We start from the raw sequence: 25,927 nt of genomic DNA, 5'->3' as shown, positions 1-25,927 counted from the left end.
ATAATAAATTGAAAATGCAGAAACTGTTGTAGCAATTAATCTGATTCATCTACTTACTAAACTTTTCGACGACGTTGGTCGAAGCAGTAAATTGCTATTACTTCTAAGATGCAATTCATAACAAGGCTAACACAAAACCCTGTCTTTGTTCAATCCCGTGTTTTGAACAATGCCTTTAGTTGTAATAGGTAGTAATTATTTATTTAATTTGCTTATTTTGTGATAATTATGTTGTTTACAGTTTAACAAAAAGTTGAATTTCACAAAACAAGTGAACCATTCAAATAGGTATTACTACTTTAAAACAATCTGGCTAAGGTTATTAGATTTTTATCGAGAAATATACAGTGGAAATATTGCGCGACTTTAGGAGCGCAATATTATTCCGCGATAGAACGAGTGCATATCTAATAATCTTTTTATTACATACGCATCAACCCTTAAAATTATTATACAAATTATTCAAATTTGTTATTAAGCCTGAGTAAAATTGTAAATATCGTTGTTAAAAGAACTTTTAAACGCGACGGCATATATAAAACTGACGTCACAAATGACGTCACACACCCGATATGAATTTTGAACGTTAATATCGAAAAATATTGACGTTTCGGGTTCCATTGAAACTGAACGGAGTTTTTAAATGAGTATGTAATAATTCTTAATATACCATTTTATATCAGTTTGGTAGAATTAATTTATTTTAATTTCAAAAGTATTCAGCCTTACAAGTATAAGATACTAAGTACACAAGAAACAGAAATTGTATTCAATGAAAACGCAGTTCAATGCAACTAAGCTTGGTGCAGTTATTTAGCACGAAGTTTCATTTAAGTGCCACAAATAGCGTAGGTGAAGTAGTTCGGGCACATTTTATTAAAAAAGCACAAGTGTTAGGGACCATAACTCCACGATAATTAATCCGAAAAATTGTGCCGAGGATATGCACAACTAGGCTTAATACTATCCACTCCTGTGAGCACTCATTGAAATCTGGCTGGAATGAAGAGTGGACAAGCTAAAGATGGTAGGGCGACAGGCGAGCGGACAGACAGACGGACATGCGACAAATGCAAAAAAAGTGCAAAAATGTCTTGACAAAACGCACGGAACACCTCTCAGAAAGCACATTAACATAATGAATTAGATCTTAATATTTATGCGACAGATGTATACACTTTGACCCATATCGTGCAAGTAAATTAAGTTCAATACTGCTTATGGTAGTTAAAACTTCATATAATTTTGCTTTTATTTGACAGTCGTATCAAATTTTATTTGATCTAGATTTAGCACAACGTTTAATGTTTTGTAACTACATTTGCCGACAATAGATATTTAAACACATTTTATTTGTTATCAATTAACGTAAGAACGGAAAGAAAATGAGTTTTCTTTTGAACATTCAAGAAATGGCGTTCAGCATGTAATATTAGAGAACCAGATCTTTTGAAAATTTCTGTAAGTTCTACCAGGCGTTTTCAATTCCTTCAATTAACTGATGGAACTCCGAGTCGAAAATACGAAGGTAACAGGCTCTATTTGTTCTGACCACTATGCGTTTCTCCGAGCCGGTAATAAAGGTTTTTAGGCCATTAGATTACAGAGAGATGATTTCACGTAACATCTAAGCAGCAATTCTAAACCAGGATGGGGGAGCATTTCACTTCTGTAATTTATTGTTTATGTTTGTTTTTCTCCCGTTTATGATTTGCTGTAGTAAAAATGTCATTAAATATTCTTGGTAAAGTTTGAATTCAATCAAATCAGGAATTATAATTATGTAAATGTGATAAAAGTATGATAAAATCAAATGCTGTTTAAAGCCCAATGTCGCTCTGCTACAAGTAACTGGTAACAAATAGAACAGGAACAGTTGTATAGCCCAGTTGTAATAAATTATTGGTTGAGCTAAAAACTGTTGAAACAAAACTTTTCATTTTATATGCAGATACAATAGTTCCATGATCAACTTTCGAAATATACTAAATGTCTGCAATTCCAATTGAGATCACTTGAAAGCTGTGATGCCGTACTTAAACGGGATAAATTACGCGTATCTTGTAGATTTTTAAACTGAGAAAATCAAGGAATATATTAGTGAATTTGAAATCTCATAAGCACGCTGGTTTATTTCATAAATGAAAACGTTTGACATGGCCGAGCCAAAATCTCTAAAACGTAATTATTTCGTACAGAATTTCCGATATTCAATGGCCAGTAAAATAATAGATTGTTTTCACTAATGACTCAACTAATCATCATCTTTTAAAATCTACTATTCGACACAGAATTCAACTTCACTTTGTTCCCGGCATCAATTCAATATTTAGACAAGTATAGCGTCATACATATTATCATATTGTCTTTATTATTTTAACCATTATTTTGTTTCTTCTTATTTGCAATACCGTCAATGTTTAAAGTTGATATGACATCAAAATGTTGTACAAGAATACAATACATAAATACCTCTGTCATGAGTGTGCGCCGTCACGGCCAAACAAGACGGCCGACAGAAAATCCGAGAGATGTTCATGTATATGTCTGTTTATTTTGCCTGTGTTGATTGTATAACCCTTCTTGTAATTAAAACTATAGAATATATACTCGAGCTCCAGACAAGTTACACTATTGTTAATGAAAACTTTTATTTGCTAATTTGTCGTAACCTGATTGATATTGTTTGAAAAAAATTGACGATCAGGATTGAAAAAAATTATTCGAGTACCGGACCGTTTCTTTCAAAATTCTGCTTTGTACCTACTATGATTTCGCACAAATGTTCACGTAGAATGTAAAAATAATGTCTTGCTCAGGCACAACGTGTCGGACTCCCCAGTTTGGAATGTTAAGGTGTACTTTCAGTTTGAACCTGTGCGATTTTGGGCGCGGTTGCTTAGGGTTTCCGTCAAATGAACATGCTCTGTCAGTTTTTTTTTTATTGTTTACGGCATGGACGTTAATTCTAAATTTTTTGCAATCCATCTTTCGTGTGTCGTAGAGTACATGGAGGATTGGTCATTTTTCCATTCCAGTACTACCATACCAACTATGTCACAAGTCGTGGTATGTAAAGTGGCTTTAAAGGAATTAATTTGATACTCTTTTATTCTGACAAAAATGGGCTTTGTAGATGTATCGTAATATACTTTTAGATAAAAATGGACGGAACAAATGTACATGTTGCTTCTGGTCATGTACGATTTCAGATCTGAAACATTCTGTCGAAGGCGCCAAGCCTTTAACAACAAAAAGAATAGTGAATGGAAAAAAGTGCAGGGGCCGTATTCATAAAGCATCTTAAGTATAAGTTTTGACTTAAGTTTAAGATTTTACTTAAGTTTGTGGTGATTTCAACTTAAGTCTAAGTAAAAACTTAAGTTCTAGTCATAAAACAGCTAAAACTTAAGATACGTAAGAAATGACTTAAGTCAGAAAATAAAATAGCGTGGTGAGTACGATTAAAGTGGTGTTGTTTTCAGATAAAAGCACTTTAAACATAATTGTGCATGTTGTATCTGTCTGAAATTAATGTTGTTTTTTTTTAATGTTTTCGTCCACAATAAAAAACAAGAATTACTTATTAAGTTGTTTTATGAATAACAAATATACTTAAGTAAAATAAATTTCTAACCTAAGTAATACTTAAGTAAATAATCAATTTCTTATACTTATACTGAAGATGCTTTATGAATACGGCCCCAGGTCTACAAAATATAGACTTTAGTCAAAGTATAGATATTTTAGAGAACACATTTGTTGATAGTTACTACAGCCAGTATGGCAAAATGTCTTTCGACTATATTTTGCAATACCAGGGCCAGTAAACAGGGTAGACTTAATGACAAAAACATTTTAAACGCTTGGAGACGAATAAGAGAAATTCTTTCAAGATATTAGAACCGTTACAAATTTGGGCCGCACCATGAGAAAACAAACATAGTGCATTTGCGACCAGCATGGATCCAGACCAGCCTGCGCATCCGCGCAGTCTGGTCAGGATCCTTTTCTAATTGTAACAGGCTTTGAAAGCGAACAAAATGGATCCTGACCAGACTGCGCGGATGCACAGGCTGGTCTAGTTCCATGCTGGTCGCAAATGCTCTATATTGGTTTTCTGATGGTGCGGCTCATTTGAAGTTAAAAAGGAGTTACATAAACACCTGCTGTTATTTTGTAAACTTAATCGAAACAGAACCTGAAACTATTTGGGTGGATTATTATAAATTAGTAAATGATCAATTATTAATAAACTGTTTACCGATGTTTGACATTTTAGTGCATGTACCATTTATATAACTTATTAACCTTTTTCAAAGACTTATTACACCACTTTAATAACGGTATATTGCATTTTAGAAAATTTAGCCAATCAAAGAAATAAAGAGTCTTGACCTTGTTTTCTTGCTGGACTTGTTGAAAAACAATTTACCTTAATAAAGTGTTCAGAGTTCGAGGCAATGTGTAAAATATTTTCGCAAATAGAAACAACCCCTTTTAAATGAAACTTCTCAAAGTTGTAAACTTACCTATTTACTACGAAAGGCGGAATAAATTTTATATATTTTGAGATATTTGACCATCCAAATATTAAGTAAGTTCTAAATAAACTGAGACAGAGGCTTAATTGACTACACACATGTTTGAATCATACTTATGATACTAAATGGGAGAGTTATTTCAAAGTTTTGTCCTGAACATTTTTACAGTTCTGGACTTCTTAATTTGGATAAGTAGAAAAAACACATAATAATTATGTTTAGTTTGATAATTAACAAGGACGGATCCTGAGGGGTCGCTACTGGTGCATCTGGCAGACATACATATTTATAGCCTGATGTTTAGACATCCATCATTCTACAAATAAAATTTTCTTTCGGTTTGCAAAGCATGATACATTTTGAAAAAGTAGTATTCATAGCTGCTGAAGAGGAGGGATATGACCACAGCTGAATCCAAATTTTATATCTTAAATGTTTGTTTGTTTTTGTTTTTTTAATTCACAAAAGAAATGATATTCTGTGAAATACGCGAACGAGTTTTCTGAGAGGAGGGTGAATTTTATGCCTTTTATATTTTAAGTCGATGTTGAATTACTATCTCAGACCATAATTGGAATATAACGCCAGTGTGCGATGCGCCTACATACTGTTGAAAGACGACGTTAAGAAGTCGGAACGTATTGTATTGCTCATAATGATTTATCTAGAAGAAAATGAAGTAGAGTAGAAACTGCTTTGCAAATTCCAGTGCCTAAAATGATAGATTGTTGTTCTATTAAATGATCATGATACTTACGGCATAATCAAAGGGCAGGTCTTCAAAATATAGATTTAGTCAAAGTATAGATACTTTAGAGAACCCATTCTGTGATAGTTTCTACAGCCAGTATGGCAAAATGTCTTTAGTAATGGTATATTGCATTTAGAAAATTTAGCCAATCAAAGAAATAAAGGGTCTTGACCTTGTTTTCTTGCTGGACTTGGTTGAAAGACAATGTACCTTAATAAAGTGTCCTCAATTCGAGGCAATGTGAAAACTGTTTTCGCAAAAAGAAACAATCGTTTTAAATGAAATTTCTCAAAGTTGTAAACTTATCTATTTATCATGAAAGGCGGAATAAAATTTATATACTTTGAGATATTTGACCATCCAAATTTTAAGAAAGTTTTAAAAGAACTGAGACGGAGACTTAATTGACTACACACATGTTTGAATCAAACTTATGATACTAAATGGGAGAGTTATTTCAAAGTTTTTGTCCTGAACATTTTGTACAGTTCTGGGCCCGTATTCATAAAGCTCCTAAGGAGAAAACTTAGAAAAATCCTTAAAAAAGCGTAAAATTTCCTAAACAACATAGCACAAAAGAAAAGTGTAAACTTTATACGATTTATTGATAATCTTCATTACTATGCCAGACACTATAAGACAATATTTTAGACATTCCAACTATATAGACGATTGTCAACAAAATGCTTTGGAACTTTTCCCTTAGTTAGTCCCTGAGGGAAAATTTTCCCTTAGGAGCTTTATGGATACGGACCCTGGACTTCTTAATATGGATAAGTAGGAAAAAAACACATACTAATAGGTTTAGTTTGATAATTAACAAGGGCGGATCCTGAGGGGTCGCTACTGGCGCATCTAGCAGGCACACATTTTATAGCCTGATGTTAAGACATCCGTCATTCTACAAATGAAATTTTCTTTCGATTCGTTTCGCTCGCAAAGCATGATGCATTTTGTATCAGTAGTATGTGTACCTGCTGAAGAGGGGGGTTATGGCCGCAACTGAATTCAAATGCTTTACTTTTAATGTTTTCTTTTTTAATTTACAAACAAAAAATATGAAATTCTGTGAAAGTCGCACACGATTTTTCTGAGGGTAAGATGTCCCCCGAACTCGCTAGAAAGTCTGTGCCCTCTCTAAACCAAACATGTATGCACCACTGAAAAATGTTTCATTTATACATTATCTCCTTTAAAAATATGTATCCAGTAGTCGGTTATACTTTTATCTTTTACCATTAAACGTGTTAATTTAATGTTATGTATCATAATCTTCTATTTCTTATAACATAAGTTCCTGTCGTGCGCGTCTATCCATATTAGATCTGACCCGCAGCGTAAAGGGTCGTATTTCTCTAAGCATGCTAATGCGCAATTTTGTATAGATCTTTGCTGCATTAAAGATAATGTGTCTAAAGAGAAACTTCCAAAATAAAGGGAGAATAATCTTCTTATTCATCAATATTAGTAAGAACGTTGTCAAGCAACTTTGTTCGCAAAGTGTACGATACATTTTTTTACCATGTTAACAATATAAAGTAAACAGTTATTGTACCATCTAGATCGATTTTTAATGATATTTTCTCAAGAAAATGATACCCTGTCATTCTTATATTTGAAATATTAATTGCTTATATTTAAGCTTACAGACTGGTGCTGACTTCGAAAAGCAAATAAAAAACATGTAAACATGTAAGAATTAATTCGAAACATTGGCGCAGTTGTTTGGATCCAGAAATCTCTATGTGACAAGAAATTGGACAAAATATACAACAACTGAGAATTTACAAACATCTGTAGGAAACATTTAGTACAGATAATGGTTACTGTGATCAGTTTATTAAATGCAACAATCTATTTAGTAGCGTTGTTGGTGATATATTTACTACAACCAGTAAACAAATTGTTGATGATATCATGTAGAGAGTACAATGTTTTCTTAGAAGTGTGTCTGTAATTATTGAAATATAGCAGCGAAATATATAGAGGATATTTGTTTGTTTCGGTGTAAGATCGAAAATTTATTTCATCGAGTGAACATCACATGAATATTTTCACGAGTGGCGAAGCCACGAGTGAAAATATTAACATGTGATGTTCACGAGATGAAATAAATTTCGATCTTTCACCGAAACAAACAAATTTTCTGTTTATTTCATGCTTATTCAGTGGTTTCTTTTATAAAATCGTTTTACTTTTTAAAAATTCCCCCGCAGGGAGCCCCACTGTTTACGACTGTCAGCGCTGTGTTATGCGTCCCAAATAGTTCTACAAATTTGGTCCAGGTTGTGTTTTGTCTAACAGAAGAAATACATGTTATATTACTGTTCATATATTCTCGTAAGTACATTTATTTTCAACAAAATTATATATGATGATAATACAAACGTAATCCTCGCGATTGATAGCATCTAGACGGTTCAACTATTGTTAACCCGACTCTTGGTATAACATGATTTTTGATGTTATATATTTTACTGTTGCCTTTCATTTTGCATTTACAATGACACTTATTTAAAATATTTTGTTTCCTATTTATGTTTTCATATTTGAAAATTAACATATAACTTCATCCTGTGACAAATTACTACATCAGATACTTTAAAAATATGCCTAATAACGAATACATACTTGAACACATCTTGTACGAAATTTTACAGATGTAAAAGTCCTGTATTTTTGTTCAGAATTACAGTCATGATTATTTCAAATTTACACCTGTAGATTTTATATAACAACATTGATTTTACAGCTGTAGATTTCAATTTACAGCTGTAAAACGACTGTAAAACAGGTCGAATTATGCAAATGAGATACAGCTGTAAAAATTCTTACAGCTGTAAATATGCCGAAAAGTTACAACTGTAGAAATATTACAGGTGTTGAAAAAGAGAACATTATTTTAAGGAACGAAAGCTGAGGTACAAAAAGTTTAAGGATGAAATGTAATTCTCTAAAAAGCAATTACTACACAAATAGAAAAATAAATGAGTAAGTAAAGACCAATATGAAATATGTTTATAGTATAGTATAGTATAGTATTGCAACATTAAAGCGTAGGATACAAAGTAGAAACTATGCATCATATCTTGTTTATAAAATTTTCTCTGTCATGAAAACATATGACAATCTTGAAATTATTTCTTTTAAACTGATTCATTTCAAATAAAGTATAAATTGTTAATGCATGTGCTTACTCCATAATAGCTAAAATTCCAGTATTATAGATGATATGGTGTCTCTGTGAATTTCAGTTATTTCCCGCCAAAATGCATTAAAATGGCTGACAATACTCATGTTTCTCTCCAAAAAATGTTACAGCTGTAATTTTGAGACATGAATATTTTATAGCTGTAACTTTAAACTGTATTTTTTTACAGCTGTATTTATGAAACCTGCCTATAAATTGCAACTGTATCTCTGGTATTTTTTCATTTACAGGTCTTTCACGGCTGTAATTTCAAAATACAGTTCTTTTACCGACGTTTTACAGCTGTAAAACAGGTCCTATTTTCGTACAGAATGTGATACCAACACATATTTAATATGGACAATTAACAATCAAATATAAAAAAAAAAAACTGTAATCATAATGAAAAAGAAAGTAAGTCTATACGATGTATACTAGTAATCTGGAAATTGCCGTATATTTTGCATTTTGCAAATAAATAAAACTATAATACGATCCGAATTTACATAGCAAACATTGCTTTAGAATACAAATTCAATTATTTTTGAAATTTGGTGAAAACATCGAACGAGCCTATTTCTGAATTATATATTCATGGGCTTCAGATAGACCATGATAATAGATCTATGTACCATTGAATGTTTTGCCTTCACCTTTACTAAAACGGATTTTTTTATGTCATTTGTCACCAGTCACACATACTGGATTCTTTGTCTGAATAAATCGATATATGTTTCCAAAACGTTCTGAATTTACCATTTTAGAACAAAGCCATGAAGTTAACTCTAGATTTGTTTTATCTTCAGAAATATACGAAGTTCTAAATATAGATCCTTGCAACAACTACATATCTGTAAATGATACATCAATGACAGTGGCTTACACAGCAAGTGATCGTAATAATGTAACTTGCCAGACCCTTGCACCGTTCAGATGGTACAGGTATACTGGGACTGACGAGGGATATCTGACCAACGCTTGTCCAGAAGACTTCCAGTGTGGAAGCTATTCACAAATTTGGCTTAATGGTAAATAAATGCTTTTCCGTTCATTATTTGTAAATAGTTCACATTTTAATCACATTCACTTCGTTCATACAACTATATTATCTGATTATTATACCTCCATAATAATTCGAAATAATTGGCCATTTTAGAGAGTATTCCGTCATGAGAAGTGATAAGGATAAAAATATTTATACTGTTGTGCTAACGCTACTTAAAATGGCTGAAGCGGAACCCTGATATACAGATATATTGAACGGAATTCAGTTATAAACGATCAGAAAATACAACAACATTGAGCCTATGTTGGGGAGGATGTTTACGGCCGGCAAATGTCTCTTACTTTTGTGTTAGTTAATAAATATACAAGAAGATCCTTTACAAGCAAAGAACGCACAATGGAGATTACGTGTTAATGAGAAGTCAATAGGTCTAAGTTGTGACAAAATAGACTGTTTTTAACTTGAAACTAGCATTATATGTAGTTAGCAAGTGATTTTGAGGGGGCGGGTTTACCCGCTACTAAAGTTATGTGTACGTTTTAGCAAACATAGAATCTGTATTTTATTCCTAATAACATGAAAAAGATGTTCATGCCCTACACAAAATAGTTCCATTCAAGAACATTGCTGATGAATTATTAATAATCAAGCAACCCTAATTTAACCTGTGTCCAAACTAACCATTAGATTATATAAGATCTATAAATGATAAGGTATTCCAGCCTATGGTTACATCTTTATTAGCTGACCATTTAGATAACTTCACATGTGGCCACGCAGAGTTCATCTTAGATTTGAGGCACATTTGTATTTGTTTCTAAACATGTATTTTAACAGTTTGGCATTTGCTTTGCTACAAATAGAGTGTTACAGAAGTATAAAAAGTATATTATAAAGAGTGCACTTTGTGTGAGATATTTATAACGTAAAGTGAATGTAGAATGAAAGTTCTGGAGTTTCCCTTTTATACATTTTCTTCTCAAAATTTATTTTTGAATAGTTTGCAAAGAAACTACAGATTGACCAAAACACCAAGGTTTTGACAGAATATATATCAGTGTTTAAGAATAATGCTGACACTTGAGGAAACGAAGTTAGTACATAATTTCCCCCTATTGAATAATGCTTCTAATACCGTGTTCACACTAGCAGATAGGTTTTATTTTTGTCAGGCACTAATTGGCTATAATTGGTATCTGACATTTAAAACTCATAAAAATATAATCTAGTTTATGTCCACACTATGCAAAGAAATGTGGTTTAAATATATACATGCAATGTTGGAAGTTAACAAATATTTTGCAATAAGCAAAAAAAGGTTAGAAAGAAGGAGGCTATCAGAAACAAGAAGGAGTCATCAATGTTTAAACTTCTGTATTCATCTAAGAATTTCTGTTCATTCCATCTATAGTCCATTTTGAGCATCAGCATGACCCCATATTGCAATTTAATGTTTTTGCTTCATCAACACTCCAATTACTTTTGCCAGCCATAGCATCAATTGTTTGTTTCAAAAGAGAAACACATGGTATCCTTCCGCCAAAAGGTAAGATCTGTGGATTTGGGATTGTAAAACCAGTTATAACTCAAATTTGCGTTCACACTTGTAAAATAATGTAGTATAACTTTTTAATATAGTATTAAAACCACCTCCCGAGGTAGTTTTAATGCTACATTACAGAAACCACTTGACCTTTACATAATTCACGGTTTACACCACATATAGTGTGGACGCAAACGAGTTTAAAAAATAAACCCAAGTTAATATAGAATTAAAAACGTAGTCTGAACACGGTATAACTGCATTTTTTTTAATTACAGATAGTCTACCAGATGTAAATGAAGGTGAAACATTAAAAAGTGTGTGTATTCGCAAAAAGAATTCGTGTTGTGCTGCTAAAACGACCATAAGAGCAAAAAACTGTACAGATTTTGTTATATATTTTATTATTCCAGTTCCAGACTGCGCAAATTATTGCTATGGTACCTTTAACCCAATATACTTAGACAACATTAATTGTTTTGTTGTTTTTGTTTTCAAAATCGCGATTGTTAAGTAAAATTGCCTATCTTGTCTTCTTTGGAAATAGAATTGAAATGTTTGTAATGCATACATAATTATGAGGACATGTGTGTCAAACTCAATCATACTGATCTGACATCTTGTATAGTTTACATTGTATGAATTTTGATTTCTGTTTATAAAGTACGTTACATAAATAATATAACGAATAAGGTTTTTGCCCGACAGTTTTTATTTTATAAAGAAAGAGAATTTCAAAGTAATTCATTCAGCTGCTAATCCAGTAAGCTGCTACGTTAAAAAACATGCGCATCGTCAATTAACTCTTTTTTTAAAGACAAATACACCATTTTGACTTATTGATTATTAAGTGCATAATTCTTCTCATTTTTGTGTTCATTTTAGAGGCACCAAAGGAAGATCCGGCTTTGTCATCAAACAAAGATCCTATTTGTGATGGCGATGTTGAAAGTTTCCCTGCCTTGGTTTGGATTATCATAATTTCACTTGGTTTATTACTTTTATTAATGGGACTCCTTGTGTTCGTTAGAGGCCGCTTGAAAAGGTAATACTGTAAACTTATATATCCAATAAGATGTCAACCTTCTTTAATTATCAGCACTTGATACCATTCTTTTCCTTTTTTATAATACTTACACGTGCTTTTCTAATTATACGTATCGTGCATTAATCGGCCGTTGAATGTAACCTGTTGAAAATTTATTGTGATACTATAACGTTTGAGCATAGTGTGGGATATGAGGGAGGTTTGGTGCATAATTAAATAGATGAAACTCTTCATCGGTGCATTTTGCACTATACATTGACCGCACTAAGGCGGTGTCCCAGTATGTTCCTTTATCATTGTCTACTTGTTTTACTTTGTTTTTGTATTCTTATGGTTAATCATTTACACATCTATATATATTTGTTCTTATTTATATCTTTGTATAATACTGTGAAACTCTTATTTTTCACTTCTGAAAGGCCTTCCTTAAAGTTTCTGAAGTGCCGCAATCTGGTGTTTTAAATGTTAGCTGATTTGAATACAATAATCTACAATACATTACTGTTATACCATTTTATAACTGAGGTGTGTCAAAGCTGTCGTCAGTACATTAAGCGATCTTGCAATAATTGCCTTTGTCAAGCTTCATAAGAATCGACAGTTTTATGACAGTTTAAAGTGAAAATCATAAATATGCTGAACATTTTCGGTTTTTGTGGGTGGAGGTGGAGGGGTTTACATCACACCTACACATTATAGGTCATATGGCAACTTCATTTCAGTTTTTCATCATATTTTGTTTCAAAGAGCGCTAATAATATGGCTTTGTTTCGACTAATTTGAACATTATACGTTTTTTTCAGTCAATATTGGTCATTTTCCTCGCGCATTGAATTAGCTTGCTGGAAAATAATGGACACATTTAGAGATTACCTTACGAAAATCATCTAAAACGTTTGTTGTTAGAATAAGAGAGATCAAAAATGTAAAAATTGTTAAATTCAATAAATAATTGCATGTTTGTATCTATATTTTAGGAAGAACAGACTGCAAACAGAAGAAGGGAATGAAATTAAGAATCTTCCACCACTATATGATCGTGATCCACAAATAAAACGCACAAGATTTAACAGAAACATGTTGAACAATACAAGAATTTAATGACATGAATTGGGCTAGGAGTTAATAATTTTCCAAGTTCCAACATTTTCCAATTTCAGACTTCGTTTCATCAAAAAAAAAAGTGTGAACATTTTCTTGTCTATCAAATGTTTGTTGAAAATGTACATGTAACTCCCGTATACTGTACTTTTCATCTAAACATTCCACTATAAGATGCTATATAACGCTTCACTTAAATCTTCAAAGCTTTGTATTTTTCACATTATCATTTCAAGTATATCACACACCTATACATTTTTAGAAATATCTTTAATACCTCAAAACAGATAGAACAAGTTCAGTTATATTATCTGTTAAGTGAAACGATAAAGGTCAATAGAGGAAATAAATTTTCTTTCGCATTATCAATTTTTTACCAAAGCTTACAAATAGTTCTTGCTTGAGTGACCTGTGTCAGAAAATTGCGTTATCTTTCTTCCTACTAAATTCTTATTATGCAGCCGGTCAGTTGAACGAACCGATTATTTTCTGTAAACCGCTGTTTGGTCCATATCAGGATTTAAATTACTTCCCTTGTTCCTGCAGAAATCTTTTCAAGACATGTTTTAAGACAGTTATTTCGGAAGGGACTGCATACGCATGAACAAGCTTTCTTCAAGGTTACAGAAATAGCTAGGATTAAACTTCCGATCTTGACGAAAAGACTGTATGCACATGTTAGGCAAAATGTAAAAAAAAGGTAAAATATTCCCAGTTATACAATTAAACTCTAATTGATGATGAAAGTTACATTAAAAATAATTCTTGTTGAAGTCGTAGTGGTACACATTTGTATCGTTAAATTTAATTCACATTACACATTTATGTTGCATACGCACATTCTAGCGTACGCGTGTCAACGAGGATTAACATACATTTCCATATCAGCCAGTCATAATGGTTTTGTTATGACGGAAATTATTCAAGATTTTTCTGTAATATTGATGAAAATATAAAATTAAAAGTGGACATTCCACAGGTTGGTCAACACTACAAAAACGAAAATGTTGCAGGTTCGGTTTGAGTAAGCCTGTTCAATGGACGGTAGTGAAAATGGATGCTACCGTTCACGCATGGAGTGTCTCTGCGATAAGAAAAATTGAGGAAATGTGAGCTAAGCACGAAGGAAAATAAATTACCACTTTTTCAATTTGCCCAGTACCCATTTGCTAATCTGCGCGGTTTAGGTAAGAAATGCGCACTTATGGTTATGAATAAAACGTAAACATATGTACTCAATGACGTTGCAGAAGCCATAGTAACAAACATTAAGAAACACTAACGAATGGTAAATATATGGCCGTAGTAATAAAACTGAAACATACGGCGATTATTAAGAGAACAAGCAATACATGTACGTTTAGATTAGTAAAGTGCAAATGAATACTTCAGTTCACATCACAACAGAAAAACGGTTACAAGATGATTAATTCCACTCGATTTATAGTGTGCAGTTCTGAATGAGCCAAATGGAAATGCATATCCTCAACAGTATTTCTTTTCGGCAGAATATAATTAATCGTAGACTTTGTAAATATTTTCTCTTTCATCTGTTTTTGAAAAGTAATAAGCAACAAAGCAACATCAATATATACAATAAACTGTTATGTGCAAGAATATTCAATCGCTGCATTTTTGCTGGGTTTCATGAATTTCTCTACAGCACCGGTATCAGTTCCACTGGCACAAAAATTGCGTATTTTATCCGCTTTTCCATTTCCTACGTAGATTCCAAATTTAGGACCATAATTGACAGTTGGTTCAGCAACAAACCTAAATCCTGTTCTACCGTAAACAAGTGTTATGTTCGAAGCTATCGTTCCAGTTCTGGAAAAAAAGCATATAAATCTTTAATATATAAGAAATAATTATATTAACGTCTTAAAATAAGAATATTAGCTCTATGTGTCATATAAATGATAGTATATAATTATGCGTAATTATTCAGGTCTGTTCAGATTAATTCAAAAAATACCTCCAAATTGCTGACATACATCGGCGATATATGTGCCAAGACATTTTCCTTTGTGCAAATATAAACCATAATCTTTCTTTCATTTCAACTACATTACAAAGCAGTCAACGAGAAATCGCAAGAGTGTTCCCTAAAACGGCTGAGAATAAACAGCTGGTGTGCGGCACATTGCTTTAAAAGAACAATTCTATAAGACGCTGACGTTCATCCTAATCATATCCATACAAATGTAATACATGATTTTTTTTTAAACTATATACCTAACTGTGCAATTATTTGGAACGCCTATCATGTTTTAAACTCAATAGCGTTTAGGTTCATGCGACACAAACTTTGTCAATCGCAAAATAACGTTTTTAGTATGTTCAATGAATATCATAGTTTTAATTTGAAGTTGAGACATCGACCAAATTCAGACTGAACAAAATGCACCCACCAGGACAACCTGCGTTAGAAAAGAAAAGTTGTGGAGATTGACAATTAGTACGCTTTCTATTCTAAAAGAATGTTTCTTCTCTAAAAGAAACAGTCTGCACAAAGTTCATGAAATATCTACATTTTGCACGCAAGGAAAGATATCAGACGTGGTTAGACTTGTAACATACTGTAGGATATATTCTTATGATTTTAAACAGTTTTGTACCCATTAGTGAGAGTTGCATACGTAAGAAATTATAGCTCGTGTTAAAAGATCTGCAAGATTTATATATGACAAAATGTATTATCAAGCAAGTATACTTGCAGAAATATTAGAGTTGTACCTTTTTACCTTTTCGGATGCCCTTAAATTAATAACATGTGCATTCATTGAACAGCCTCTGTAAAACGAGTCTGATTGACTGCTATATATGATTCAAAAGGATTTTCTTATAAATTATTGTCATTCTTTGATTATATAAATTTTCAGGCTAGTTATATTTGTGATCATACCTTAAAGTGCATTTTTCAGATGAAATCAAATACACCTCCACGATGGTTTTTGAATTGTATTTGATTTTGCCATTGTCTGAAAAACGTCCGGCGCAACGAAATTCTATGCAAGCAGCTCTTTGTTTTCTGTTAGCTGAGTTAATGTCAAAACTAGGTCCAACATCGTATGATCCATATAGACTGTTTTTCTGTGATACATCTTGATAGCTTTCTGCAATAAATCTGGCGTTGTTATCATCTGTCTGAAAGGACAAACATTTGTATGATTTCACTCTTGCAAAGATGACAAATACAGATTCAATGGCTTTAGTGTACAAAGAAGATCTTTTGAAAGTATAGAATGCGACTAAAAAAACTATAGCAGTCTCGGGTTGACTGAGCCTGCTCATGACAGGTAATAAAATGAGTAATACTCCAGGTGTCCGCTGGATTAAGCAATCAGTTAAAGTGTTTATTTTTTATATGGATATTAAGTACTAACTAGATTGTAAATAAAAAACATTAACGCGCTGTATGATGAAAAACTAAATTTACTACATATGCAATCCGTTATTATTGTATTTGATGTTTCAATTCGATACTATGAGCTTTTTAGCCCCTGAAATTAAATTATCCTTTTGCATATATAATATATGACGTTGTATTTACGTGAAAGTGAAATTAGATTTTCTCCTGAAGGCATACCAGTGTAAACAAATACTTACTGTTATTGCAACCTTGATAAAACAGGCCTTTGCATATGGCTTCTCGGGCGATACAGGATACCAGGACAGTTTTTCATCGAAAGTGTCCTTTGCGATTGATGTTGTTAGTGTATGCGGCATCGCATAATAAGCAAATTCAAATTTGTAATTCTTATCGAAATCTGCACTACATTTCGAAAAATCTTCATAAAGTACAAATGGGCTGTATCGAGATTTGCCATTCTCAACAACGTCTTCAATATTATACGAAAATATTTCTACTTCTGTACCATTTTTGGTATTGTTGAAATTATCGTACCAAACTGGAAGGTCATGCGAGGTGCTGGCAAATAATCTACTTCCGTCAAATTTACTTTCCGCGTAAACATACACTTTCGAATCACAGAAAACACTCAAACAAACATGTCCGTTTCTGTCTGTGGTTTTACTGTCCATGCCTTTGAACTTCGGGCCATGCATTTCTTGAGTTATTGCTACAACATTTGTCCCAGCATCAGACTTCTCTCCGTACGTAAGATCTGAATACACCGAAACACTTAGATAACACGCATTATGTTTAGTTTTACTTTCACGAGTTACAATTCTTTCAGCGTAAATTGGAACGCTGTGGTCACAATTTGTGTACCCTATAATTACTCTTTCCCAGACGGGTTTTTCTTCAGTCAAATCAATCTGTTTTATTTCTTGAACCTCAAATTCTCCTACCAAAACGTGATCTAAAAGCTTTCTTCTACCCGCTGCCAAACTGGAATCGGAAAACTTCATTTTTGATGTTTCAACCCATATGCCGTTATTTATATCGTAGTTCCACAATGCTAAATCTGGACTGCCGTCATCTTTTAATGAAACGTTGAATATTGATGCATCTAATGTGAAGGTCAGTTTCTTTTTTATTTTCAGTGAGCGTCCAATGTCGTCCTCTACACTAGTATGAAACATACCGAATGTATCAAGCGGTGCTGTCGTTCCGTCGTCTGTAGTATAGATAAAATTGCCGTTTGATGCTTCAAGGTCAGTGAGTTTCCTTGGATCCATAAAGTGAACGGTTGCTTTCGCTTTACCGGTAAAAGCGTGGCCATCTGCAGTTACAAGAGCGTGTTCTGGGATAGTAAGTCCACCAGCTGGTGGGAAGTTGTTTGAGCCGCCGAGATTTACGCTTATTCCGAGGTGGCCTTGGAATTCTACTGGTCGTGGTTTTAACGGAAGAACGACGGTGATGAACGAAAGACTATCACGTTGTGTATTTATCACTTTCGTTGTTGGAACAAATTTTTGGAATACCTCGTCAACAAAATATACAACTGCGTGTTTAACATTTCGAAATACTTCAAACTGAAAGTACCCCATTTCATTCGACACGGCAGCTTTCTTTCCATTTATAAATAAATATCCATATGCAAAAGGGGTTTTCGATCCGTTTTCATGTTTACCATATGCACTGCCTTCGACAATAGTTGACAATAAGCACCTTTTACATGTACACGATGTTATACGTTTTAACGAATAGGAAAATCCGGGACAGTATATCTGAACTTCTTCACTTTGGCCTTCATTACAACAATAATCATTTTCTGTATCGATACATGTACCATTGTCTTTGAAAGATTTGGTAATACACCCGTCCCTGCTACATTTTCCAACATCAATGATTGTTGAATTGGTACCATGCTGAATTGCATAACAGTTCTTCGGTAATTTTCGTGTATTGAATAATGGCCTAGAACAACTTTCTTCTGCAGATGCTTAAAGACAAATGATATTCTACCATTACAAGAGCTATGTCTACAAACCTATACCACACCCTTAAGACGCAGAAAATATTTCCGATTAAATTATATTCACAGATATCCTTGCTCTCAGAATTTTAATATCAAATCAAATATGCTAATGAAATTGAAAAATAAATATTAACAAAATGATTATATTACTAACTGTTTCAGTTAGAAAACAATAAATTTGATATGTATCAGATATACATTGATGCATGATCGTGCAATATTGTCATAAAAAACTAATTTTTTGTGTAGTAAGGAGAATACACGTTTTATCTAAAAGAAATGCAGTTCAAAATCACAACACCTTACTAACTTACCAAACACATCGACAGCGGCCTCGTGCGATTTAATGATTCCTGCTTCAGTTTCGACACTACAGCTATAGATCCCTGCATCGGAATGACTAATGTTAACAAGTCTTAATCGTTCGCTGGTTTCGTTGAGTTCATCTCCATCTTTATACCTGTCAGTGAGTATAGAGATTTTAAATAAATAAGTACATATATTACACGCTATTTATACAAATTAGAAGTAAATGTAATCTAGAAGAAGAACTTAAGAAAGCATAGAACACAACCATGCAAAATAACAGAAGTTTCGATTTGACGGAGAATGAGAATTACTGAAATTTTCAATATCCCTCATGCTTCCTCCCTCTCCCTATACCCCCCTACCCCCACTAGCGCCGGATAAGATTGTGTTCTATTAAACATTTACATTAAATGGACTCCATGATCCAAAAAGTCCAGAAAATATAACAACACTGAGTCCAAACACGGTGAAACCGTTTACGGCCGCAATACAGCACTTCACAATTACTGTTAGGATAGTTGATTAAATCTACAATAGCTGGATCGTGGTTAATTAAGTCATTAAAAGATATACGAAGATCCTGTCAAAGCATACAACACAATGCTACCATACAAAGTAAAAGAAGACATGATTTGTTTGGGTGTATTCGTGGCGGGTAACGAAATATGCGACACCTATTACGCCGTGGCATAGGCTTAAGTGGAAGTCTATAACACATAACTTTAGTAAAAACATAACAAATACGGGAAGCCTGTGTATGGCCTCCACGCCGATTATGCTACGTTTATGACGATGCAACATTTGTCCACTCGCCGATAAAACGGCAGTATTAATATTAGATTTTCGAGGTATGTTTCAAGGCTTCTCGAAATAAATGGAAAGAACGGGAACATTAAATCGAAGTATAAATGATAAGACACATAACAAAAGGTCGTGTTTCTTCAAAAAAAAACAAAAAGAGATTACGTTCTAATCCGCACTGCAGTATGCATCATAATTTAACATCAAAGACGAAAATTGTGGTTGTAAAAGTATTTTAATGCTATCTGTCATTTGATGAATGTTTAATCAAAGATGCTTCATGCAGTTTCATAAATTAAAATCTTGGACTGATGAGTAATTGGTTATACATGGAAAAGTAACAGTCCTTTAGCCAAAATAATTTTGAGTATGCTAAATAAAAGTGAAGACTAAGTTTAATAACTGCAGATTGGCCTATTTTAGAAAAGTCTCATACTGATGCCTACCACTGTACTGTATCAGGCTTCGGGCGACCAGCTGCAACACAACATAAAGTAGCATCCTGTCTCAACAGTCTGACTTTGTTTTCTGGTTGCTTCATAATAACTGGAGGGACTGAAAACAAACATAATCGTCTGTAAGCAGATATAATAGCACAAAACATTACATAAAAACAGACGATGCAATTTTACAAGTTAAACAACATCATATCTGTCTCATTTTTGTTACGCTGACGTGAAAATGCGGTAACAAGTTTTAAGCATGCAAAACATGCGAAAACATTAAGTGATACATAACAAAATCTGTAAGAAGTTCCTTTGGAATATATAAGACTTAATTAAAAAGATTATCTTTTAGTTTTATCACTATTGATCCGGATTTATTTTATTTAACAATGGCATCCATACTCAGTCGATTTTTATGTTATACAGCTTTTAAAACAGGTTATTTCTTTTGAAGAAAGTTCTCTTTTGAAAAGTCCCATACTTTTACTAAACTAAAAAAAAAACATTATCTAAACTAAATTTCAAAATGCCAAAAGGGTTGTTCATATTTTCACACAGTCTCTCGTCATTCACTAGTAGCTTTTCACGCAGTCTTCTAAATTATGAATGAATTTTACTCATTAATTTGAGAAATCCTGCTGACCTTACACGAATTAAGAATACTACTGATCACGGAAAGAATATTTCTGTCTTTACATAATGCCTTTCTGGTTACAAATAATAGTTTACCTATTCTTTCCATCTTTGTTGTTATGTTCCAGTGTGTTTCGTTTTCATATTTGGCCATGGTGAACACGTCGACATACCCCTCCTTACGTAGCATTATTGTTGTGTTTCTTAAACACACATGTTGTATCATAAAAGTCCCATCAATGTCTGTGCTTCCAAGCATTTCATAAGGTTTTGTTTCAATATATACGCCAATCTTTTCTATTGGAACATTCGACTCACTTACAATGGTTCCAAACAGTATTGTGTTAGGACATTCGCATATATCACATCTGGACGACAAGGTTGTTCCGTTTTTACAGACATATGAGCAATCTGAAATGTGACAGTGTAATTCGATAAAATATCCGTTAACGAAATAATATCAAATAGTTTCGTAAGATATTATCTGATAAGGCTAAATCATGAACACGGGAAATTAGTGGATAAATAAACAGTCTGGTTACATCGTTTACTTCCTAGAAGAAAACATGAACATATGGAAGAGCAACATTACTTGGACAATTCCATTGCGAGCAATTTTTCAACTGCACTCCTGATCCTTTGCACAGTCCTCCGCCATGTGATGGTGCTGGTGCCTTGCATTCTCTTTGCCTGCTTTGAACACCCGTTCCACATGTTTTTGTACATTTTGACCACTCCTGCCAGTATGTCCATCCTCCATTGACAGGGTCTGAATTTCAAAATATAAATCATAAATTAATCTGATTATTCAAAATTGGAAGTTTGTTATGCTTATTTCGCGTATATGACATGTTTTTTTTATAAAACATAACCCAAACATGAACATAATCGATGTTAGCCGTAGCATGTTAGGTGTGAACATGAAAAAAACGTCACACAGTCGCATACCGCCAACATATCAATACCGAGATTAGTTTAAACATCATAAAAAGGTCATATAATAAATTAAACATGCGCTGAAAGCCAGGTCTTGTATGTTATCATAAGTTTCAAACATTTTTCCTGATATACTGTCATATTTTTTCACTTCATGATTGGATAATTAAAAATCAAACACTTTCAAATTACATGAATATCACACTACCTGTACACTGCTGAATCAAACAGTTTTCGCTTTCCATTTTCTTCCCTAAACATATATCGTTTGGACGACGTTTAATACATTCTTTAAATCTTCGTCGTATTCCTCTACCACATGTTACTCCACAGGCACTCCACGGGCTCCAAGGCTTTAATACACCCATTTCTGTATAAGTACAAGCAGATTCATCTAATATGCATTCAGCGAAAGATTTAGATATTATCGAATGGAAAAAATCATCATCATCATCATCAATTAATCTATAAAAACATTCTTTGGAATCATAGAACGTAACTGAGCAAAGCAAAAGCTGATTCGGCTTGATTAAATCTGTTCTAAAGATGTAATGAAATATGTCGTATCCCAATCACACCTCGCACATGCTTAATTATGCACAGTAATGGCTTCCATGATCCCGAAGGACACCAATAAGTTAAAGAATAGAGTGAGTTCACGGCACTCAAACCATTAAAAGCTTGAAAAGGAATTTGCTTTAATATGTATGGGTGCCGTTACACCATTTATTCACTATTTTGTGATATTTTAAATTCAGTTTGTGATATCATTAAATATTTTTGTAATGTCTTAGAATATAGTATATTTAATGATATAACTAATTACAATTGAAGACATCATAAAATGAATATTGTAAAATTCTAAAATGATTTAAGGATGTACTAGCGTTTTTCTTTTTTTTTTAGGATATCCGCCATTTTGAGAAATGTTTCTTCGAATATTGCTTTCTAACAAATTTAAAGTTTTGCCAAAAATTAATGCTAAATAATTAAAATATGGCTAATAACGTACCATTTAACCTAATATATTGTGCTTTTAGCGAAAAAAAAATTTCACCCTTATTTTTGGCTGGCATTTGCCTAAAATTGACGTAATATTTACAATGGGGTAGGGATAGGTAATTTCAAATATCTATTAATTTGAAAAGTAGATCAGATTTGGTTTTGATATTTTTCTGACTGATACATATAATGTTAAGCTGTAAATAAAATAAAAGTTTTTTAAGATAGCACTTTATATTATCTAGAAAATGTAAATTAAAACAAAAAGAACAAAAAATATCAAAATTCACCACTTTTTAACAGTTTTTTCTTAATAAATCTCTTAGATGCACGGTGACCCCATTTTTTTGTCTTTCCATTTTGAAGCATTTTTTGTGCGTCATTAATGCTGCAAAATATTTTGAAAATCTTAACGTCAGAATTTATTTTGTAGATCTAAATACCTTTTTTCCATTGAAAATAAAATTTGTGCGGTAATTATGTCAACATGTAAAAATTAAAGAGATTTGTTACTGACATTTATGCTTATATAATACTGACATCACCATATATTCATATTAACCTGTAAGACCTGAAATCCCTATAAGATTAAGTAGGATATTATATGTTTTATAAAGTACCAACTTTTTTCCAATTTTACAAAATTTCAGAAATGCGTAAACAGTGGGTGAAGAAAATACCCTATAAAATTAAAACGAGTTCGGTGACCTATGTTTTTTCTGCTCTTGTTTGTCTTAGAAACTAATGTTCTTCAAGCTCACAGGGTATGAAAAAATTCTTAACGTTAGAAAAAATTCGCTCGTACATCCTTAAAGAGATCATAAAATGATGTAAGGATTTCACAAAAAGGATATTGGATATCTCCAGACGAGAATAAGTTTTTCTTAACTCAATTTTTATGATGTGCTATAATCATTTAAGATATCACACAATGTTTCATTTCATGATATCCTAAATTCAATTTATAATATTTCAATAATTCATACCTGTTAGTATTATTTACTGATATCAATAAACCATTTAAAGATATCTCAAAATGTTTCATTTCATTATATCCTAAATTCAATTTATAATATTTCAATAATTCATACCTGTTAGTATCATTGTACGATTTTAACTTATTTAATGGTATCATAAAACCGTTTTATATATCTAAACATAAAGACTATTTATGAATCAATAATGTTTTTAATAATATTCTAAAATCAAAATTTAAGATATCCACGACTATCTTATGATAGCATGAAATAGTTTTAGTGATATCTAAAACAGATTTAATTTATGATATCCTTAATTCTATAAAATGATATCTTATAATCATTTAGAGATATACAAAACTAATTTATGGATATCATAAATAGAATTTAAGATATCATTAAATTGATTTAGGATACTTACACAAAGGAAATAAAATACTTTATGCGTACCTATTTGACTTTCTAAATAACGTTTTATAACTTTCGCTATAAGTATTGATTAATAACATATTCATTTCACTCGACGTTTAAAGAACCAATATCGAAGAATTGAGCCATTGTTTTAATACCTTTGCATAATACGTTGACAGTAGTCTCTGTGACATTCCCTACTGTGTCTGAGGCTGGAGACGGGAGTCTATGAATGTTTATACTCCCTTCGTTTTGTATGGAATTGTAGTGACTATCGAGGAGAACAAGTTCAACCATATTTTCTTGCAACCTGTCACTAATCCTCTTAACTTGGGTGCTATTCAGTGTCCCTGACAATGCTACCACAATAAGGTAATTAGAAGCATTTTGTCTACCACCTTCCCTTTCAGAAAAGCCATTTTCCATCGCATATTGTATCGCTTGTTCTAATTGACATTGCCCAGTTGTGCGCCACATGTAATCTATTGCCATGTTTATGTCATTTAAAGATGTGTATGTACTCAAATGAAATTGAAAAAAGGCCTGTGCACCAAATGTCACTAGTCCTAATCTATTATTTTGGCCAAATATCTTGGACACAATCTCTTTCAGAAACGTCTTTTCCATTTGCAATGATGTTGTATCCACGGCATCAGATGTATCAAGAACCAAAACTACATCAACTGGCGAATTCTTGCAACCTAGAATATAAAGAAAATTAGTAAGTAGTTGTTGTTAGCAAACGTAACTCACTCAAACCTGTATTTTGTACATGTATGTATGACATCGATATTAACACGTGGTTTTAAGAAGAATGCGTGCTATATATCGTTTTATTAATAGGGAACTAAACAATCAAAGTGGGAACGATTTTGTAATTAATGACGTGTACAGTATATGGTATATACACACACTAACGGAAGCTACCAGAGAGCCTATATTATCCCGTTTCTGATCAACACCATAATTAAGGCTTATAGCAGTTTCATATGTTACCCTAGGCTACAAGTAGTTTTTTAACTTACTTTCAGTCCTATGATCCGCTTCCTCTGCAGCGACACACACAAGGACCAGCAATATACCTAACACCAACTGCATAGTGTTGTATTTCATTTTCATCTGCAGATATGTATGTAGTTAAACTTTAGACAAAACCAGATCGTGAAATTTTAGATTTTAAATATATGGTTATCGGTTTGGATTAAATATGTTTAAGTTTTCTTTCTTAACATATGATTACTTCGTTTATTTCTGACGAGTTCATATTAAATTAGTATTTATGATTCCGCAATCTTATAAAATAGCTGAAATGATAAATACACACGGAAAGAAATTCTTTAGACACTTACTTTGACATTTTCCAAATAAAGCCCAATCCTTTAGCTACCTTTTAAGAAAAGGTAAACGTTTATTTCAGCTACCAACCGTGTATTTTATCTGATAAGATTTATAAAACATAGATTTATGCGCCGCATGTTATCGGTGAGTGTGACAGTTTAATATTTGATCCATGTTGCTATATTAAAATCAATAGGAAGATCGTTTAGAAGCGTAAAATGCAGTCAAACAAAAAAAATAAAAGAGACTGTGTTTGATTCAGTCTATTCATGACGACAATAACTGCTATGGTCAATATCTCTCGAGCCCCTACCACCCTCTAACACCAACAACGTAGTTCATATTCATTGAATTCATTCCATGATCCCTAAGGCCAACCAAGAAAATATAACAGCCCTAGAGACAAGATCTCTTTGAAGCATAGAACTCCACCAAGGAAAATGATATCAGATTGGGTGTGATCGAGTCTCGGTTTTAAGCAGTTTTATTATTAGACATGTACGT

General features: G+C 32.7%; 2 protein-coding genes across 2 annotated transcripts; one reads left to right on the top strand and one right to left on the bottom strand.

Annotated features, from left to right (window-relative positions):
- The first annotated feature begins 7,605 nt into the window (after positions 1–7,605).
- LOC123537547 (oncoprotein-induced transcript 3 protein-like) lies at positions 7,606–13,475 on the top strand. The gene is made up of 5 exons (XM_053529246.1): positions 7,606–7,635; positions 9,292–9,513; positions 11,313–11,474; positions 11,920–12,079; positions 13,060–13,475. The coding sequence occupies exons 2-5, from the start codon at positions 9,354–9,356 to the stop codon at positions 13,181–13,183; spliced, it is 606 nt and encodes a 201-aa protein (XP_053385221.1). The 5' UTR covers positions 7,606–7,635; positions 9,292–9,353; the 3' UTR covers positions 13,184–13,475.
- Positions 13,476–14,472: 997 nt separating this feature from the next.
- LOC123537335 (cartilage intermediate layer protein 1-like) lies at positions 14,473–25,581 on the bottom strand. The gene is made up of 11 exons (XM_045321018.2): positions 25,435–25,581; positions 25,111–25,204; positions 24,244–24,786; positions 21,904–22,065; positions 21,352–21,528; positions 20,856–21,170; positions 20,127–20,235; positions 18,885–19,030; positions 16,793–18,534; positions 16,089–16,330; positions 14,473–15,010 (listed from the first exon to the last, which is right to left on the bottom strand). Exons 2-11 carry the CDS (start codon positions 25,202–25,204, stop codon positions 14,788–14,790), a joined length of 3,753 nt encoding a protein of 1,250 aa, XP_045176953.2. The 5' UTR covers positions 25,435–25,581; the 3' UTR covers positions 14,473–14,787.
- Positions 25,582–25,927: the final 346 nt, after the last annotated feature.

This window comes from Mercenaria mercenaria, chromosome 17 (assembly GCF_021730395.1).
Source record: "Mercenaria mercenaria strain notata chromosome 17, MADL_Memer_1, whole genome shotgun sequence".
Classification (NCBI taxonomy): domain Eukaryota; kingdom Metazoa; phylum Mollusca; class Bivalvia; order Venerida; family Veneridae; genus Mercenaria; species Mercenaria mercenaria.
The sequence above is the reverse complement of the archived record's forward strand: the minus strand, read 5'-3'. Positions and strand labels throughout refer to the sequence as shown.

What these genes read in the sequence shown, in the direction of transcription:
- LOC123537335 (XM_045321018.2), bottom strand. Translation starts at nt 25,204, where the DNA reads ATGAAAATGAAATACAACACTATGCAGTTGGTGTTAGGTATATTGCTG. An exon ending in TTTGATTCAGCAGTGTACAG is followed by an intron (nt 21,529 to 21,903) that starts GTAGTGTGATAT and finishes TTTGAAATTCAG; the next exon opens with ACCCTGTCAATGGAGGATGG. An exon ending in CTCGCAATGGAATTGTCCAA is followed by an intron (nt 21,171 to 21,351) that starts GTAATGTTGCTC and finishes GTCACATTTCAG; the next exon opens with ATTGCTCATATGTCTGTAAA.
- LOC123537547 (XM_053529246.1), top strand. Translation starts at nt 9,354, where the DNA reads ATGACAGTGGCTTACACAGCAAGTGATCGTAATAATGTAACTTGCCAG. An exon ending in CTGCGCAAATTATTGCTATG is followed by an intron (nt 11,475 to 11,919) that starts GTACCTTTAACC and finishes TGTTCATTTTAG; the next exon opens with AGGCACCAAAGGAAGATCCG. An exon ending in GTTAGAGGCCGCTTGAAAAG is followed by an intron (nt 12,080 to 13,059) that starts GTAATACTGTAA and finishes TCTATATTTTAG; the next exon opens with GAAGAACAGACTGCAAACAG.